The sequence below is a fragment of the Rhinoderma darwinii genome (assembly GCF_050947455.1).
Source record: "Rhinoderma darwinii isolate aRhiDar2 chromosome 5 unlocalized genomic scaffold, aRhiDar2.hap1 SUPER_5_unloc_55, whole genome shotgun sequence".
NCBI lineage: Eukaryota > Metazoa > Chordata > Amphibia > Anura > Rhinodermatidae > Rhinoderma > Rhinoderma darwinii.
The window spans coordinates 683,541-697,994 of NW_027461815.1; the positions used below are offsets into that span (position 1 = coordinate 683,541).

At 45.5% G+C, this 14,454-nt stretch overlaps 1 protein-coding gene across 1 annotated transcript in view; it reads left to right on the forward strand.

The window, feature by feature from the left end:
• The window catches only part of LOC142696329 (microtubule-actin cross-linking factor 1, isoforms 6/7-like), a 94,161-nt gene extending 79,919 nt beyond the window's left edge, over positions 1-14,242 (forward strand). The window contains exons 6-19 of the mRNA XM_075847667.1: positions 6,565-6,740; positions 6,846-7,005; positions 7,148-7,232; positions 7,358-7,596; positions 8,016-8,135; positions 8,217-8,324; positions 8,476-8,694; positions 9,101-9,304; positions 9,512-9,737; positions 9,844-10,070; positions 10,449-10,571; positions 12,464-12,565; positions 12,823-12,924; positions 14,054-14,242. Coding sequence (XP_075703782.1) covers positions 6,565-6,740; positions 6,846-7,005; positions 7,148-7,232; positions 7,358-7,596; positions 8,016-8,135; positions 8,217-8,324; positions 8,476-8,694; positions 9,101-9,304; positions 9,512-9,737; positions 9,844-10,070; positions 10,449-10,571; positions 12,464-12,565; positions 12,823-12,924; positions 14,054-14,242 — 2,280 coding nt within the window. The remainder of the gene's footprint in view (positions 1-6,564; positions 6,741-6,845; positions 7,006-7,147; positions 7,233-7,357; positions 7,597-8,015; positions 8,136-8,216; positions 8,325-8,475; positions 8,695-9,100; positions 9,305-9,511; positions 9,738-9,843; positions 10,071-10,448; positions 10,572-12,463; positions 12,566-12,822; positions 12,925-14,053) is intronic.
• Positions 14,243-14,454: the final 212 nt, after the last annotated feature.

Consider the following 14,454-nt stretch of genomic DNA (forward strand, 5'->3'; position numbering starts at 1 on the left):
GGGGTCTGTATTGTATGTAGTTTATATTACATGTGGGGTCTGTATTGTATGTAGTTTATATTACATGTGGGGTCTGTATTGTATGTGGTTTATATCACATGTGTGGTCTGTATTGTATGTAGTTTATATTACATGTGGGGTCTGTATTGTATGTAGTTTATATTACATGTGGGGCCTGTATTGTATGTAGTTTATATTACATGTGGGGCCTGTATTGTATGTAATTTATATTACATGTGTTCTCTGTATTGTATGTAGTTTATATTACATGTGTTCTCTGTATTGTATGTAGTTTATATCACATGTGGGGTCTGTATTGTATGTAGTTTATATTACATGTGGGGCCTGTATTGTATGTAGTTTATATTACAAGTGGGGTCTGTATTGTATGTGGTTTATATTACATGTGGGGCCTGTATTGTATGTAGTTTATATTACATGTGGGGTCTGTATTGTATGTAGTTTATATTACATGTGTGGTCTGTATTGTATGTAGTTTAGATTACATGTGGGGTCTGTATTGTATGTAGTTTATATTACATGTGTTCTCTGTATTGTATGTAGTTTATATTACATGTGGGGTCTGTATTGTATGTAGTTTATATTACATGTGTGGTCTGTATTGTATGTAGTTTAGATTACATGTGGGGTCTGTATTGTATGTAGTTTATATTACATGTGTTCTCTGTATTGTATGTAGTTTATATTACATGTGGGGTCTGTATTGTATGTAGTTTATATTACATGTGTTCTCTGTATTGTATGTAGTTTATATTACATGTGTTCTCTGTATTGTATGTGGTTTATATTACATGTGGGGTCTGTATTGTATGTGGTTTATATTACATGTGGGGCCTGTATTGTATGTGGTTTATATTACATGTGGGGTCTGTATTGTATGTAGTTTATATTACATGTGGGGTCTGTATTGTATGTAGTTTATATTACATGTGTGGTCTGTATTGTATGTAGTTTATATTACATGTGGGGTCTGTATTGTATGTAGTTTATATTACATGTGGGGTCTGTATTGTATGTAGTTTATATTACATGTGGGGTCTGTATTGTATGTAGTTTATATTACATGTGGGGTCTGTATTGTATGTAGTTTATATTACATGTGGGGTCTGTATTGTATGTGGTTTATATTACATGTGGGGTCTGTATTGTATGTAGTTTATATTACATGTGTGGTCTGTATTGTATGTAGTTTATATTACATGTGGGGTCTGTATTGTATGTAGTTTATATTACATGTGGGGTCTGTATTGTATGTAGTTTATATTACATGTGTTCTCTGTATTGTATGTGGTTTATATTACATGTGGGGTCTGTATTGTATGTGGTTTATATTACATGTGGGGTCTGTATTGTATGTGGTTTATATTACATGTGGGGTCTGTATTGTATGTGGTTTATATTACATGTGGGGTCTGTATTGTATGTAGTTTATATTACATGTGGGGTCTTTATTGTATGTAGTTTATATTACATGTGGGGTCTGTATTGTATGTGGTTTATATTACATGTGTTCTCTGTATTGTATGTAGTTTATATTACATGTGGGGTCTGTATTGTATGTAGTTTATATTACATGTAGGGTCTGTATTGTATGTAGTTTATATTACATGTGTTCTCTGTATTGTATGTAGTTTATATTACATGTGGGATCTGTATTGTATGTAGTTTATATTACATGTGTGGTCTGTATTGTATGTGGTTTATATTACATGTGTTCTCTGTATTGTATGTGGTTTATATTACATGTGTTCTCTGTATTGTATGTAGTTTATATTACATGTGTTCTCTGTATTGTATGTAGTTTATATTACATGTGGGATCTGTATTGTATGTAGTTTATATTACATGTGTTCTCTGTATTGTATGTAGTTTATATTACATGTGTTCTCTGTATTGTATGTAGTTTATATTACATGTGTTCTCTGTATTGTATGTAGTTTATATTACATGTGTTCTCTGTATTGTATGTAGTTTATATTACATGTGGGGTCTGTATTGTATGTAGTTTATATTACATGTGTTCTCTGTATTGTATGTAGTTTATATTACATGTGTTCTCTGTATTGTATGTAGTTTATATTACATGTGTTCTCTGTATTGTATGTAGTTTATATTACATGTGGGGTCTGTATTGTATGTGGTTTATATTACATGTGGGGTCTGTATTGTATGTGGTTTATATTACATGTGTGGTCTGTATTGTATGTAGTTTATATTACATGTGGGGTCTGTATTGTATGTAGTTTATATTACATGTGGGGTCTGTATTGTATGTAGTTTATATTACATGTGGGGTCTGTATTGTATGTAGTTTATATTACATGTGGGGTCTGTATTGTATGTGGTTTATATTACATGTGGGGCCTGTATTGTATGTAGTTTATATTACATGTGGGGTCTGTATTGTATGTAGTTTATATTACATGTGGGGCCTGTATTGTATGTAGTTTATATTACATGTGGGGTCTGTATTGTATGTAGTTTATATTACATGTGGGGTCTGTATTGTATGTGGTTTATATTACATGTGGGGCCTGTATTGTATGTTGTTTATATTACATGTGGTGTCTGTATTGTATGTAATTTATATTACATGTGTTCTCTGTATTGTATGTAGTTTATATTACATGTGTTCTCTGTATTGTATGTAGTTTATATTACATGTGGGGTCTGTATTGTATGTAGTTTATATTACATGTGGGGTCTGTATTGTATGTAGTTTATATTACATGTGGGGTCTGTATTGTATGTAGTTTATATTACATGTGGGGTCTGTATTGTATGTGGTTTATATTACATGTGGGGTCTGTATTGTATGTGGTTTATATTACATGTGGGGTCTGTATTGTATGTGGTTTATATTACATGTGGGGTCTGTATTGTATGTAGTTTATATTACATGTGGGGTCTGTATTGTATGTAGTTTAGATTACATGTGGGGTCTGTATTATATGTAGTTTAGATTACATGTGGGGTCTGTATTGTATGTAGTTTAGATTACATGTGGGGTCTGTATTGTATGTAGTTTATATTACATGTGTGGTCTGTATTGTATGTAGTTTATATTACATGTGGGGTCTGTATTGTATGTGGTTTATATTACATGTGGGGTCTGTATTGTATGTAGTTTATATTACATGTGGGGCCTGTATTGTATGTAGTTTATATTACATGTGTTCTCTGTATTGTATGTAGTTTATATTACATGTGGGGTCTGTATTGTATGTAGTTTATATTACATGTGGGGCCTGTATTGTATGTAGTTTATATTACATGTGGGGCCTGTATTGTATGTAGTTTATATCACATGTGGGGTCTGTATTGTATGTAGTTTATATTACATGTGGGGTCTGTATTGTATGTAGTTTATATCACATGTGGGGTCTGTATTGTATGTAGTTTATATTACATGTGGGGCCTGTATTGTATGTAGTTTATATTACATGTGTTCTCTGTATTGTATGTAGTTTATATTACATGTGGGGTCTGTATTGTATGTAGTTTATATTACATGTGGGGCCTGTATTGTATGTAGTTTATATTACATGTGGGGCCTGTATTGTATGTAGTTTATATCACATGTGGGGTCTGTATTGTATGTAGTTTATATTACATGTGGGGTCTGTATTGTATGTAGTTTATATCACATGTGGGGTCTGTATTGTATGTAGTTTAGATTACATGTGGGGTCTGTATTGTATGTAGTTTAGATTACATGTGGGGTCTGTGTTGTATGTAGTTTATATTACATGTGGGGCCTGTATTGTATGTAGTTTATATTACATGTGGGGTCTGTATTGTATGTAGTTTATATTACATGTGGGGTCTGTATTGTATGTAGTTTATATTACATGTGGGGTCTGTATTGTATGTGGTTTATATTACATGTGGGGTCTGTATTGTATGTAGTTTATATTACATGTGGGGTCTGTATTGTATGTAGTTTATATTACATGTGGGGTCTGTATTGTATGTAGTTTAGATTACATGTGGGGTCTGTATTATATGTAGTTTAGATTACATGTGGGGTCTGTATTGTATGTAGTTTAGATTACATGTGGGGTCTGTATTGTATGTAGTTTATATTACATGTGGGGTCTGTATTGTATGTGGTTTATATTACATGTGGGGCCTGTATTGTATGTAGTTTATATTACATGTGGGGCCTGTATTGTATGTAGTTTATATCACATGTGGGGTCTGTATTGTATGTAGTTTATATTACATGTGGGGTCTGTATTGTATGTAGTTTATATCACATGTGGGGTCTGTATTGTATGTAGTTTAGATTACATGTGGGGTCTGTATTGTATGTAGTTTAGATTACATGTGGGGTCTGTGTTGTATGTAGTTTATATTACATGTGGGGCCTGTATTGTATGTAGTTTATATTACATGTGGGGTCTGTATTGTATGTAGTTTATATTACATGTGGGGTCTGTATTGTATGTAGTTTATATTACATGTGGGGCCTGTATTGTATGTGGTTTATATTACATGTGGGGCCTGTATTGTATGTGGTTTATATTACATGTGTTCTCTGTATTGTATGTAGTTTATATTACATGTGGGGCCTGTATTGTATGTGGTTTATATTACATGTGGGGTCTGTATTGTATGTAGTTTATATTACATGTGGGGTCTGTATTGTATGTAGTTTATATTACATGTGTTCTCTGTATTGTATGTAGTTTATATTACATGTGGGGTCTGTATTGTATGTAGTTTATATTACATGTGGGGTCTGTATTGTATGTAGTTTATATTACATGTGGGGTCTGTATTGTATGTAGTTTATATTACATGTGGGGTCTGTATTGTATGTAGTTTATATTACATGTGGGGTCTGTATTGTATGTAGTTTATATTACATGTGGGGCCTGTATTGTATGTGGTTTATATTACATGTGGGGTCTGTATTGTATGTAGTTTATATTACATGTGGGGTCTGTATTGTATGTAGTTTATATTACATGTGGGGTCTGTATTGTATGTAGTTTATATTACATGTGGGGTCTGTATTGTATGTAGTTTATATTACATGTGGGGTCTGTATTGTATATAGTTTATATTACATGTGGGGTCTGTATTGTATGTAGTTTATATTACATGTGGGGTCTGTATTGTATGTAGTTTATATTACATGTGGGGTCTGTATTGTATGTAGTTTATATTACATGTGGGGCCTGTATTGTATGTGGTTTATATTACATGTGGGGTCTGTATTGTATGTAGTTTATATTACATGTGGGGTCTGTATTGTATGTAGTTTATATTACATGTGGGGTCTGTATTGTATGTAGTTTATATTACATGTGGGGTCTGTATTGTATGTAGTTTATATTACATGTGGGGTCTGTATTGTATATAGTTTATATTACATGTGGGGCCTGTATTGTATGTGGTTTATATTACATGTGGGGTCTGTATTGTATGTAGTTTATATTACATGTGGGGCCTGTATTGTATGTGGTTTATATTACATGTGGGGTCTGTATTGTATGTGGTTTATATTACATGTGGGGTCTGTATTGTATGTAGTTTATATTACATGTGGGGCCTGTATTGTATGTGGTTTATATTACATGTGGGGTCTGTATTGTATGTAGTTTAGATTACATGTGGGGTCTGTATTGTATGTAGTTTATATTACATGTGGGGTCTGTATTGTATGTGGTTTATATTACATGTGGGGCCTGTATTGTATGTAGTTTATATTACATGTGGGGCCTGTATTGTATGTAGTTTATATTACATGTGGGGTCTGTATTGTATGTGGTTTATATTACATGTGGGGTCTGTATTGTATGTAGTTTATATTACATGTGTTCTCTGTATTGTATGTAGTTTATATTACATGTGGGGTCTGTATTGTATGTAGTTTATATTACATGTGGGGTCTGTATTGTATGTAGTTTATATTACATGTGGGGTCTGTATTGTATGTAGTTTATATCACATGTGGGGTCTGTATTGTATGTAGTTTAGATTACATGTGGGGTCTGTATTGTATGTAGTTTAGATTACATGTGGGGTCTGTGTTGTATGTAGTTTATATTACATGTGGGGCCTGTATTGTATGTAGTTTATATTACATGTGGGGTCTGTATTGTATGTAGTTTATATTACATGTGGGGTCTGTATTGTATGTAGTTTATATTACATGTGGGGCCTGTATTGTATGTGGTTTATATTACATGTGGGGCCTGTATTGTATGTAGTTTATATTACATGTGTTCTCTGTATTGTATGTAGTTTATATTACATGTGGGGCCTGTATTGTATGTGGTTTATATTACATGTGGGGTCTGTATTGTATGTAGTTTATATTACATGTGGGGTCTGTATTGTATGTAGTTTATATTACATGTGTTCTCTGTATTGTATGTAGTTTATATTACATGTGGGGTCTGTATTGTATGTGGTTTATATTACATGTGGGGTCTGTATTGTATGAAGTTTATATTACATGTGTTCTCTGTATTGCATGTAGTTTATATTACATGTGTCTCAGCCATTGACTTACACATCATTTTCTTGCAGCTCCTACAGAGGTTGTTGCAGGAGAGAAAGTCTAGGATTGAGCGAGTCTTAAAGGGTAAGAAGTCCCCATCACAGCCTCTACCGATAGAGGGAACAGAGCAGAGAGGACAGAGGAGAGACCCTCTGATAGCGCTGCGGGGTCGGTGGGACACTCTGCTGCGGAGGGCTGAGGACAGGTGAGTGTGACGAGCCACATGCTGACAGTGGTGAGTCCATGCGGGGGTTTCCTGACGGTCCACACCTGGAGATCCTCCTGTACTTGTGGGTTTTTCTCATTTCAGACACCGCCAGTTAGAGCGCATCACTCCAGCTGCTCAAAACTTTCAGGTATCTCTGGACTCCTTTCATGACTGGGTGACCACCACCGAGAGGCGGCTGACGGAGCTCTGGAGAACCAACCGGTCCATGAACCAAATTAAAGACTGCCACAAAGAAGTGCAGGTACTGTCAATCATCTGCGACTCTGACCCCTCAGACACGGCTGAATCCAGCACCAGGCGGACATCTTGTCAATATCTGATAATACATCGCACCGTGTACATGAGGTCTCACCAGCACTTACATCACTTCTTACTTGTTTCAGGACCTCTGTAAGGAAATTCAGAAGAAGCCTGGAGATATAGATGAGATCCTGGAGAAGGGGCAGGTCATCCTGGAGCTGGTTTCAGGTAAGTTTACCATCCGTGTTCCTTGGCCTAACCAAGTGTTTTCCCCAAGCGGCACCGCAGACCTTGACGAGGCTCCCTGGTTGTCATCTGGAGAAGCTCTTGACATGTTGATTATTGTTCTTCAGGGGAGGAAGCTCAGCTCTGCCAGGAGAAGATGGACGCCTTACGGGTGCGTTACATCATCATAGCTCAGAGCGCTGGTGACATCCTACAGCGATTGGAGCAGACTATAGAGGCCACAACTCATCTGGACCCATCCCAAGAAGATATCTCCCTCTGGCTTGGACGTATGGAGAAGCTGGTGTCCTCCATAAATACTGAAGGTGAAGAAGAGCCAAGGCTCAAGGACAGCGACACTAAAAAGGTGACAACAAGGGAAAATTATGTATTGATGGTGCCCCCAGCCTCCTCCCGTCAGTGCAGTGTCTTCTTCCTGTCAGTGCGGTGTCCTCCTCCCGTCAGTGCGGTGTCCTCGTCCCGTTAGTGCGGTGTCCTCGTCCCGTCAGTGCGGTGTCCTCGTCCCGTCAGTGCGGTGTCCCCGTCCCGTCAGTGCGGTGTCCCCCTCCCGTCAGTGCGGTGTCCCCCTCCCGTCAGTGCGGTGTCCCCCTCCCGTCAGTGCGGTGTCCCCCTCCCGTCAGTGCGGCGTCCCCCTCCCGTCAGTGCGGCGTCCTCCTCCCGTCAGTGCGGCGTCCTCCTCCCGTCAGTGCGGCGTCCTCCTCCCGTCAGTGCGGTGTCTTCTGCCTACTTTGCAGTATAATCTGTATTTATCTCTCTGTTGCACAGTTGGAGCAGGTTGTTCGGTCCGAGCTCACTCACCTCACTGTTACTGAGAGGCATCTGGCGGAGGTCGCTCATGTCACGTTGGATGCAGACGCCATACAGTCCCAGATGAGGGCGCACAAGGTGAATAAGTCCTCCAGTTGCTCTTTGTCTGTGATAATAATGATGTTATGTAAGACTCTGATCCTTGCTGCTCCATTACAGCTGCTGGCGGTGGATGTCTTGCAGCATCAGGGGATTGTGGAGAGGCTGCTGTGTATTTCGGATGTTCTGCTGACACTATGTCCTGAGAGCACTGAGGAGCAGCTGCAGGTGAGAGGGGTCCGGGGTAAGAGCTGGGGGTCCGTCATTGAGCTTACAATCTAAATCATCAGATACAGTTTATCTCCTATTCCGTTTTCTTCCACGATTTTCCGCGTGTTTCTATTGATTCCTTGTTGTAATGTCGCCATTCTCCCGGTAGCCATCTTTAGCGTCTCTGAAAGAGATGTCTCCCCGGATAGTGACTGAGGTGACCACCTCGCCTCTAGCCCTAGAACATGCCCTGACCCTGCTCGGACAGTTCTCAGAAGCAGAAGACGAGCTGCTGCCCTGGATGCAGGAGACGGAAGCAGAATTACCTCATCTGTCTCCAAACTATGGAAACTACAGCAACGTCAAAGAGCAGCAGCAGCAGCTGCAGGTCAGTGAATAACATCAGTGCACGTCCTTATATGCAGCAGACTGGCACTGTGCAGCTTCTCTCATCCCAGTGCCCCATGTGTCATTATTGGGGTCAGAGGCTGAATGTCACTATTACTCATGGAGAGATCGCATTACTAGACACGAGGCTATGGGGCGATGTTCATACCGGAGAAACAATGTGACTACTGATAATTGTGCAAAGTTGTGATCTCCCTACGCAGAGCGGTCTCACTATACAGGGTGATGTCATCATATCTGGTGATGTCATTGGTGGTGGTTCCAGATGTAACGCGGGACTATTAGCTGCTCCTCCGGGGTTGATACCTCTCACGTGTATGGTGGAACTCTTCCGTGACTGCACCGTGTCCTATAATACATTGAAGCTGCGTGTTTTCTCCTCGCAGGCCCTGAGGGAAGTGGTCGCTGAGCACAAACCCCTGGTCACCAAGTTGCACCGAGTGTCGTGTAAGCTGTCCGAGCTGTGCCCGGAGGAGGTGGCCGCCTTACAGAGGCGCTTTGAGGCTGCGGAGAAACAATACTGCGCCATCCGAGAAGCAGTGCGCCAAGCTGCCGCCATCCTGGAGGATACCGTCCCCCGATACAGCCAGGTGAGCGCCCATATGTTCCCACTTAAAGGGCAACTCCACCCAAAAGTCTCTGTGGTAATGAGGCAATGCTTACCAAATAATTGTATCCGGCCCAAGCAACTGTGATAACCCGAGAGATGGAAATCTCACAGCAGCACAGAGGGGTTTCAGGCCCCTTCATTTTAGGACTCCCTTTGGTGACTCCTCCACTCGTTGCCATGTCCATAGGTTAATGAAAGGATCGACATAATGAGTGACCGCTTGGAGAGACTCGGTGACCGAATGCAGAACTCCTCTTCTGTTCGGGGGGAGCCCTCAAGAATCCGGGAGCAGCTCAGAGACAACGGCCAAGTGCAGGCCGAGCTGGAAAAGCTGGGAATGGTTCTGGAGAACGTCAGCAAGCAGGCAGCAGAGCTGATATCTAGTCTTCCAGATCAGACGGAGGAACCACAAGGTACGTGAGTCTGCGCTGTCAGTGGGCGTCTGTGCAGGGTCCGGTCATGTTACATATACATTACAGCGGTCGGGGGGTCGTGCACTGAGCTTTGCTTGGCTTGCAGGGATCACGCAGCGCACGGCAGAGTTACAGGCCAAGTGGCAGCAACTGTGTGGACGGGCAGAGGAGCGTGACGTGTGGCTCTCTGGGCTCCTGATGTTGGCCGAACGCTTCTGGAATGGACTCTCAGATTTGGCTGTGACCCTCGGTGACACCCAGCAAATGGTTCTGGACACGGAGGAGCCCGCTGCTGACCTTGACTCCATCAGGACCCGACTTGATGCCATGCAGGTAGATACTAGGTGTCCATGGCAATGACAGCTGGTGCCAGGGGAGCCACCTACTGACCGTGACCTGTGGATCATCTGTATATGATATCACTATATAATCACATCCCGATACCAGTGGCTGCAGTGAACACGTAATAACGTTATAATATTACAGATATGAATGATCCTTCCTCTCATTATGTAGTGATGATTATTAGATTTATATGGTTTTTGTTGGCATGACTGGTGATATTCGGAGCATGCGTTCTGCTGCCGGCGTTCTGCGGGTGATTCGGGGACATTGCTGCTGTCATACGTGGTTTCCCCCATTACTGTACAGATAGTCGGATCAGTCAGGTGCTCCGGTCTCTATATCCACTGTCTGGACCCTCTGTTTCAGGCTCTGCGGGAAGACATGGACAACTTGCAGAATGACCTGGACACGCTGGGGTCCGTTGGGGTGGAGCTCATGTCGTCCTGCGGGGACATGGACAAACCGGACGTGACCAAGAGATTGGATGAGGTGAGTGGAGGCTGTAGGGACGTTCTATAAATATATGGGGAATGGGAGATTTACTAAGAAAAAGACATTACATGTCTCAGGCAGATTTTATGCAGAAAAAAAAGAGTCCGTACTGGACAAAACTATTTATTGTGGCAGAAATTCACCGAATGTGGAGGCAAGAGTCCAAAACTGGCCCATATAATATAATGTCCCCCAATGTCTGCCATTGGGGGGGGGGGCAGGGAGGATCATGTGTCGTGGATTCCAACATGCCTAGTGCTTTGTTCTCCTGGGAGATGTCTACAGTCACATGGGTCTGGAGGGGGGACAGAGGGGTCTGGAGGGGGGGCAGAGGGGTCTGGAGGGGGGGCAGAGGGGTCTGGAGGGGGGACAGAGGGGTCTGGAGGGGGGACAGAGGGGTCTGGAGGGGGGACAGAGGGGTCTGGAGGGGGGACAGAGGGGTCTGGAGGGGGGACAGAGGGGTCTGGAGGAGGGACAAGGGTCTGGAGGGGATGGAGGGTGGGCAGAGGGGTCTGGAGGGGGGGCGGAGGGGTCTGGAGGAGGGACGGAGGGGTCTGGAGGGGGATGGAGGGGTCTGGAAGTGGACGGAGGGGTCTGGAGGGGATGGAGGGGGGGCAGAGGGGTCTGGAGGGGATGGAGGGGGGGCAGAGGGGTCTGGAGGGGGACGGAGGGGTCTGGTGGGGGACGGAGGGGTCTGGAGGGGGACGGAGAGGTCTGGAGGGGGACGGAGAGGTCTGGAGGGGGACGGAGAGGTCTGGAGGGGGACAGAGAGGTCTGGAGGGGGACAGAGAGGTCTGGAGGGGGACAGAGAGGTCTGGAGGGGGACAGAGGGGTCTGGAGGTGGGCAGAGAGGTCTGGAGGGGGACAGAGAGGTCTGGAGGGGGATAGAGGGGTCTGGAGGGGAACGAGGGGTCTGGAGGGGAAAGAGGGGTCTGGAGGTGGACAGAGGAGAACAGGGGTCTGAAGGGGGACAGGGGTCTGGAAGGGGACAGAGGGGTCTGGAGGTGGACAGAGGGGTCTGGAGGTGGACAGAGGGGTCTGGAGGTGGACAGAGGGGTCTGGAGGTGGACAGAGGGGTCTGGAGGTGGGCAGAGGCGTCTGGAGATGGGCAGAGGCGTCTGGAGGTTGGCAGAGGCGTCTGGAGGTGGGCAGAGGCGTCTGGAGGTGGGCAGAGGCGTCTGGAGGTGGGCAGAGGGGTCTGGAGGGGGACAGAGAGGTCTGGAGGGGGACAGAAGGGTCTGGAGGGGGACAGAAGGGTCTGGAGGGGGACAGAGGAGAACAGAGGGGTCTGGAGGTGGACAGAGGGGTCTGGAGGTGGACAGAGGGGTCTGGAGGTGGACAGAGGGGTCTGGAGGTGGACAGAGGGGTCTGGAGGGGGACAGAGAGGTCTGGAGGTGGACAGAGGGGTCTGGAGGTGGACAGAGGGGTCTGGAGGGGGACACAGAGGTCTGGAGGGGGACAGAGGAGAACAGAGGGGTCTGGAGGGGACAGAGGGGTCTGGAGGTGGACAGAGGAGAACAGAGGGGTCTGGAGGTGGACAGAGGAGAACAGAGGGGTCTGGAGGGGGACAGGGGTCTGGAGGTGGACAGAGGAGAACAGAGGGGTCTGGAGGTGGACAGAGGGGTCTGGAGGTGGACAGAGGGGTCTGGAGGTGGACAGAGGGGTCTGGAGGTGGACAGAGGCGTCTGGAGGGGGACAGAGGAGAACAGAGGGGTCTGGAGGGGGACAGAGGAGAATAAAGGGGTCTGGAGGGGGACAGGGGTCTGGAGGGGGACGGGTTTGGAGGGGACAGAGAGGTCTAGAAGGGGACAGAGGGGTCTGGAGGGGACAGAGCGGTCTTATTAGGACATTATCAGATACATGTAGATTTTAACCTTCTCCCTCCGCAGCTCTATAGCACATGGAACAGTCTGAACAGGCTCTGGGGCGAGCGTTACACCCGTCTGGAGGAGCAGCTGAAGACGACCCTCCGCTGCCTGGAGACAATTCAGGTATTTCTCAGAGTTCTCCCCAATATGTCACCTCTGCTGCTCCCCGCCCAGGGCCAGAAATCACGTAGAAGTGGGGGAGGGGGTCTTCTGGACAAGGAGACATATAAACACTGGACTGGTCCCATCAGAATTAGGGCCACAGTATTGCATGTAGATATTGTTCTATATTGGGGGTGGTAGTCCAGTACTACACTCCCTGCTGTGGAATAGTTGTGGGTTGTAGTGCAGGGCTCCGCTCATCACCTTCGTCTTCACAGCGGCTGCAGGACTGGATCCTCGGAGCTGAATCTCGTCTGTCTGAAGAGTTCCTGGTGGGAGGAGATCTGGACATGGTGAAGAGACAGTTGTCAGAGCTGAAGGTCAGTCCCATGCGGAGCCGCTGAGTCCGAGGGAAGAGCTGCCGATCCCCAGCTTGTCCGGCCCTCGCTGTGCTCATCAGTGCAGGACCGGCAGTGGTGGGGGCAGGGGAGTCTGTGGCTGACAAGGACCATGGCCCACAATTCTGTTCTCCTATAATGCTGCTCTGCTCCAAACCTACCCTACATTACATTACTACCGGGGAAGGGGGCTGTGTGTGTGTGGAGGGAGGGGGCTGTGTGTGGAGGGAGGAGGCTGTGTGTGGGGGGAGGGGGCTGTGTGTGGAGGGAGGAGGATGTGTGTAGGGGAGGAGGCTATGTTTGGGGGAGGGGGCTGTGTGTGAGGGGAGGAGGCTATGTTTGGTGGGAGGAGGCTATGTTTGGGGGAGGGGGCTGTGTGTGGGGGGAGGGGGGTCTATGTGGGGGGGAGGGGCTATATGTGGGGGCTATGTGTGGGGGTGGGGCTAGGTGTGGGGGAGGGGGTGTTGGGCTCCTGGTTCTTGCAGATTACCTGGAGTATTTAGAATGAATGATATTAGAGGGGACGGTGCAGGTGACTGGGCAGGGTCCTCCACACCACATGGACCTGAGTCCTCATCACTGACTGAACACTGGCTGCTGCTTGGAATCCGTCAGTACCGGGAGAGAAGTGGTGAGGCGGGAAGTCTTGCAGCAGTGGAGCCAACTGAAAACCAGCAGAAATGTGACTGCAGCTTTGGATGTGACTGGAGTATAACACATAATGTAACATCAAAATTGTGACCGCAGCTCTTGATGTGACTGGAGAATAAAACATGATGTAACAGCAGAATTGTGAATGCAGCTCTGGAAGTGATTGGAGTATAAGACATGATGTAACAGCAGAATTGTAACTGCAGCTCTGTATGTGACTGGAGTATGAGACATAGCAGAATTGTACATGCAGCTTTGGATGTGACCGGAGTATAAGACATGATGCATTTCAGGATCAGTACCAGGTTTACACTGTTATGTGGTGTAGCTGCGCTGTGTGTTACACCTGGTTCTGTGCGGTATAGTGGGCGGTCGGGGTAGTTCGGTTCTGATTGGTGGGCTGCGCTGCGCGTGTCACATGTCCTGCAATAATCTGCTGTATGACTTATTTCTGGATCAGGAGTTTAAGAGGGATCTGTACCAACACCGGGTGGAGCTAGAGAGTGTCGGGCACCAGACCACGGACAAGCTGAGCAACTACAGGGAGCACTGGGATCGGCTGGAGGAGGAGGCACTGAACCGGCAGGTGGGGGCTGTGCACTACGTATCTGCTGTACTTCATGTTGTATGGGGAGGGGGAGTTACCTGAGAGGCCCCCGATACATTGTGGCCCTGTGGGGGTCTATTTTACTAGCCCATAGTCACATATTCCCCCACTACCGTACTTCGCCCCGTTTCCACTGACGTACTTCGCCCAGTTTCCTCTGACGTACTTTGCCCCGTCTCCTCTGGCGTACTTCGCCCCGTTTCCTCTGACGTACTTCGCTCCGTCTCCCCTGACGTACTTCGCCCCGTCTCCTC